This window comes from Neopelma chrysocephalum, unplaced genomic scaffold (genome assembly GCF_003984885.1).
Source record: "Neopelma chrysocephalum unplaced genomic scaffold, ASM398488v2 Primary Assembly neopelma1_24, whole genome shotgun sequence".
Classification (NCBI taxonomy): domain Eukaryota; kingdom Metazoa; phylum Chordata; class Aves; order Passeriformes; family Pipridae; genus Neopelma; species Neopelma chrysocephalum.
This window is the reverse complement of record NW_020897693.1, coordinates 50507034-50511195: the sequence shown is the minus strand read 5'-3', so window position 1 is coordinate 50511195 and position 4162 is coordinate 50507034. Positions and strand designations below refer to the sequence as shown.

The window sequence follows — 4162 nt, the reverse complement described above, 5'->3', positions numbered from 1 at the left end:
GGCTGCAGTGAAAGAGGACCAGGCTGAAGTGAAGGAGGACCAGGCTGAAGTGAAGGAGGACCAGGCTGCAGTGAAGGAAGACCAGGCTGCAGTGAAGGAAGACCAGGCTGCAGTGAAGGAAGACCAGGCTGCAGTGAAGGAAGACCAGGATACAGTGAAGGAGAAGCAGGCTACAGTGAAGAAGGATCAGGATACAGTGAAAGAGGACAAGGATATAGTGAAAGAGGACCAGGCTGTAGTGAAGGAAGACCAGGCTAGAGTGAAGGAAGACCAGGCTGCAGTGAAGGAGGACCAGGATACAGTGAAAGAGGACCAGGATACAGCAAAGGAAAGTGACAACTCTGTTGAGAAGAGTGAGCCCTTGACAGAGCCCACACCTGACACGGAGGAACATACAGAGTGCACCGTTCAGTTGGAGATAACTGATTCAGAGACAGTTAATGAAATAGCCCAGGACAAACTACAGGAAGGGAGCCTACTCCAAACCACAGATGATGTGGAGAGCAGGGAAGCTCCCAAAGCACCTGTTTCCAAGGATCAACCCAACAGTGCCCCTGAAACCACCGAACTGCAGGAAATCCCCAATATCTGCACAGAGCTGCCTGAAGGGGATGAATCAGAGAAGAGCATAAATCTTCCCAAGGAGTGCAAAGCTGAGGAGACTGTATCAGAGTTCAGCGAGTCGGCATCCAGAGACGATGGAGCAAGTGTGCAGGAATGCTCCAGCCATCAGGTGACATCAGAGGCAAACGTAGGTGCCGGCATCGGCGTCGGCATCGTCATCACCATCACTGAAGCTGAGGACTCTGACAACACTGACTCTGACCAGGCCTACGAGCCGTCCCCAGTTCTGCACCAAAATAAGCAAAAAGGGAATAAAAAATCAAATCGGAATGCTGATGTTGGTAAAAAAGAGGGCCCTGAGGCTGGTGGCGGTCCCCAGGCAGAGGACAAAGGTCTGGGCGACCAGGGGCACAGAACTGGGGAGCAGTACGAATTGCTCCTCATAGAAACTGCCTCTTCCCTCGTGAAGGCGGCCATTCAGTCATCCATAGAGCAGCTGGTCAATGAAATGGCCCTGGAACAGAATAAACACAACAGCTTTCTGTGATGGCAGCTTTGCCCCCAAGAGGAAGAGCAGAGGGAGTGATTTAAAGCTCCATTTGGCCTGGGGGGTGTGTGGAGAGCTCAGAGGGCTCCCAGGGCCAAGGTGTAGTTAATTCTGCATGCCCATTCAGTTGTGTGTCTATGTGAAATGGCTCCTGGGATGTGGGCAGACCCTGCTACGTACACTGTGTCCCCTGGGGCCTCAGACAACACCATTGACTGCAGCTGCAGAAAAATGAAGGTGTTACAGTGACTGTATTGTCATTTATTAGCATATTTATGTCAAGGCCGCATTTCTGCCACCACCCATGCCAGGTTCCCCCACTGTTCATGCTGTAGATCTGTATATACCATGTGTTTAAAGAAAGGTCCTGAGAGGCAGCGAGCACCCGACCTGCTGCTGGGCTGGATTCGGGGGCGCGCTGGAACAGCTGGATGTTTGCCTGGGGTGTGTTGGAGATGAGGGAGAGCAAAGCAACTGCAGTGTTAACATGAAGACATCACTGTCAGAAGAGCTCAGGCCAGTGTTTAGTGTTGTGAACTGTAGGCATTTGCTACCTACAGGCGCCAGGAGCCGCGGTCACCGTTGCTGTCACATCGTGTGAAGCCGGGGGGTTGCAGCGAGCAGTGTTCTGTGTTCTTCATTCGGCCTCTCCCCCTGCCACGAGCAGCCTGTGCATCTCCAGACATGTTAAAGCACAGCATCAGCCGCTCGCTTTGCTGACCCCAGGCTGCACAAACGCCAGGAAAGCGACAGCGCTTCCAGGGGGGCCTGTTCTTGCACCATTAAGCTCAACCGGCAAAAACTCACTGCGGCATCACCAGCGTGGGCTGGGCAGGAGCAGTGCCTGCTGCAGGCAGCCTCTTTCCTCTCCCCTCCCTGGCCGTCCTCCCTCCCAATCCTGATGTCGTGGTGAAGCTGTCCTCAGATGTAGCATATTTTTTTATATATATGGCATGTGATATAAATAGCAGTGAGCTGCATGCGTGTTAGCAGTCAGCATAGTTTGGGTAGCTGCAATGTTCTGCCGGCACTGGAATTGCTTTGATTTGGTCTGGGCGCTGCTGGCGTCCCTGGGTGCTGGCGGCAGCCGTCCTGCACCGCTCCCCGCTCGCCACAAAGCCCGCCTGCCTTCATCCAAGCCCAGGCATCCCTTGAGAAACGTGCATTATGCCCGGCTCGCTGCCACCGGGCTCCGGCTGGCTCTGGCACGCCATGTAGCTCGCCCTGAAACATGCAGTGAAATGCTGGAGCGATCTTACCGAAGTCCTCGGGGGAAAAAATCTAGACATGGAGGGCCTGAGGACATGGCTGGAAAAGGCCTGGACAAGCCCATTGCCATCAAAACCCATGAACTGCCCTGCTCCGAGAGGGTTTGCACCGGCATGGCGTGTCTGTGCGAGCACTGCCTCCCACTATAAGCCCTCCAAGAGAAAGGGGCCTTTTAATAATTTGGGATTGTGTCTGCATGGCTGGGATTTATGTCCAGCTGTGGGCAAGGCAGTGTGTTCCTCTGAGAAAATTCTCCTGCGTATTTCTCAGCCGATACAGAAATAGCAGCCGCGCTTGGCACTTGCTCACTGACCATGGGCGGTGCGCTGAGATTTCCCTTCCCAGTGTAGGATTTGGATTCCTGCTAAAATACAAGGGCTGTACATGTCCCCAGTACCTGGTGCACAACCACATTTTAAACCTTGATAAAGCATCTCTGTTGTTACGAGAGGACTGTCAGCAGCGAGAGCCAAGGCTCATTTCTGTGCAAGTAAAACTTAACAAAAATCAGAGGATGTAAAAAAAAAAAAAAGTGTCTTCTTTTTCTGTGTATTTATTTATTAAGTTATCAGATATCGATAATTCAGTGTGTACAATTTTAATGGCTTTGTACTTCATACTGGTCCTTCCAGGTATTTTGCCATGGTTTTGAAAGGGACTTTTAAAGGACTTTTAGATGTACCTTTGGAGCTGCTGCAGCACCCAAGAAGAGCCATACTGATATTGGGGGTTGCTTATGGAATTATATTGGGCACTGTGGCAGGTTGGTGCTGAGCAAAGGGCTGCTGTGGGGCCCTGCTGGGGTCGGCTGTGGAGGAGGATGTCCCAGCTCTAGTAAATGAACAGAAAAAGACCCCGTGGGGCCAGGCTGTCATCTTCTGTCAGCCCACTAAGCGGTTTTGGGAGGATGTGGTGTTATTTCAGTATTGCCTTTTAGGCAAAACATGTCTTCAAAAGAGGAGAAATGCTTTGGTCCAGCCCTGCCCTGAGACTGTTGCTCTGTGCCCAGGGTTGTGTTTGCATCCTCTCTGTACCTGGTTTTCTCTCTGTTATAGGTGTACATAGAACTGATGATTATTTCATTAAAGCTGAATGTACCTGTTGTTTTCTTGCCATGTGATTGAGTGGGCAGCTATGAAGAGATTTTATATGTGAAGGGATTAACTCACACTGGTGCTCTATTGTGTCCAGCATTTTCAGGAAGCTGTGCAGTGAGCAGAAAGAAATCCTAAAGTTGGTGGCAGACACAAATTCTTTGGAGGCTTGCTCTTTCTCTGCTCTTTCTGCAACCTTTCCTTCTGGTTGCTGGCTAATCATTTCTCCTGCAGAGCCCTGGCTGCCCAGGGACTGCTATAAGGAATTTGTGAGGGATCACAAATCTCTAGCAGCTAAGAAAAGCCATCCTGCTGTCCCATGGGTAAATTCCCTGTTAGATGCCCTGTAGTGCCAGAGGAAAATGTTTGAGGCTCTGCAGACTGACAGGGATAAAACCCCGCTGCCCATGGAATGGCACAGCTCTTGCTGATCCCACACAGGTGGTTTGGTTTTCTCTGTGAGCCACTGGTTCATGATTCCTGCTCCCAAGGCTTGGGATTGCTGTTCTCAGGTGCACAGTTTGGTGCTGATGGGGTCCATTATAGGGACAGGACCTCGGGAGGGGGAGCAGCGAGTTTAGTGCGTCAGCATTTTCTGTGATGGTTCAAATGGACCGTGCATCCTAATTTTTTTTTTGCATAACATCTTCCATGTAATTTCTTTAGACACTACAGCATTCAGAAAATA

The 4162-nt window shown here is 50.9% G+C and overlaps 1 protein-coding gene across 1 annotated transcript in view; it reads left to right on the top strand.

Moving 5' to 3' along the window:
• The window catches only part of AKAP5 (A-kinase anchoring protein 5), a 6014-nt gene extending 2531 nt beyond the window's left edge, over positions 1-3483 (top strand). Inside the window, exon 3 of the mRNA XM_027698563.1 lies at positions 1-3483. Coding sequence (XP_027554364.1) covers positions 1-1111 — 1111 coding nt within the window. The 3' untranslated portion in view covers positions 1112-3483.
• Positions 3484-4162: the final 679 nt, after the last annotated feature.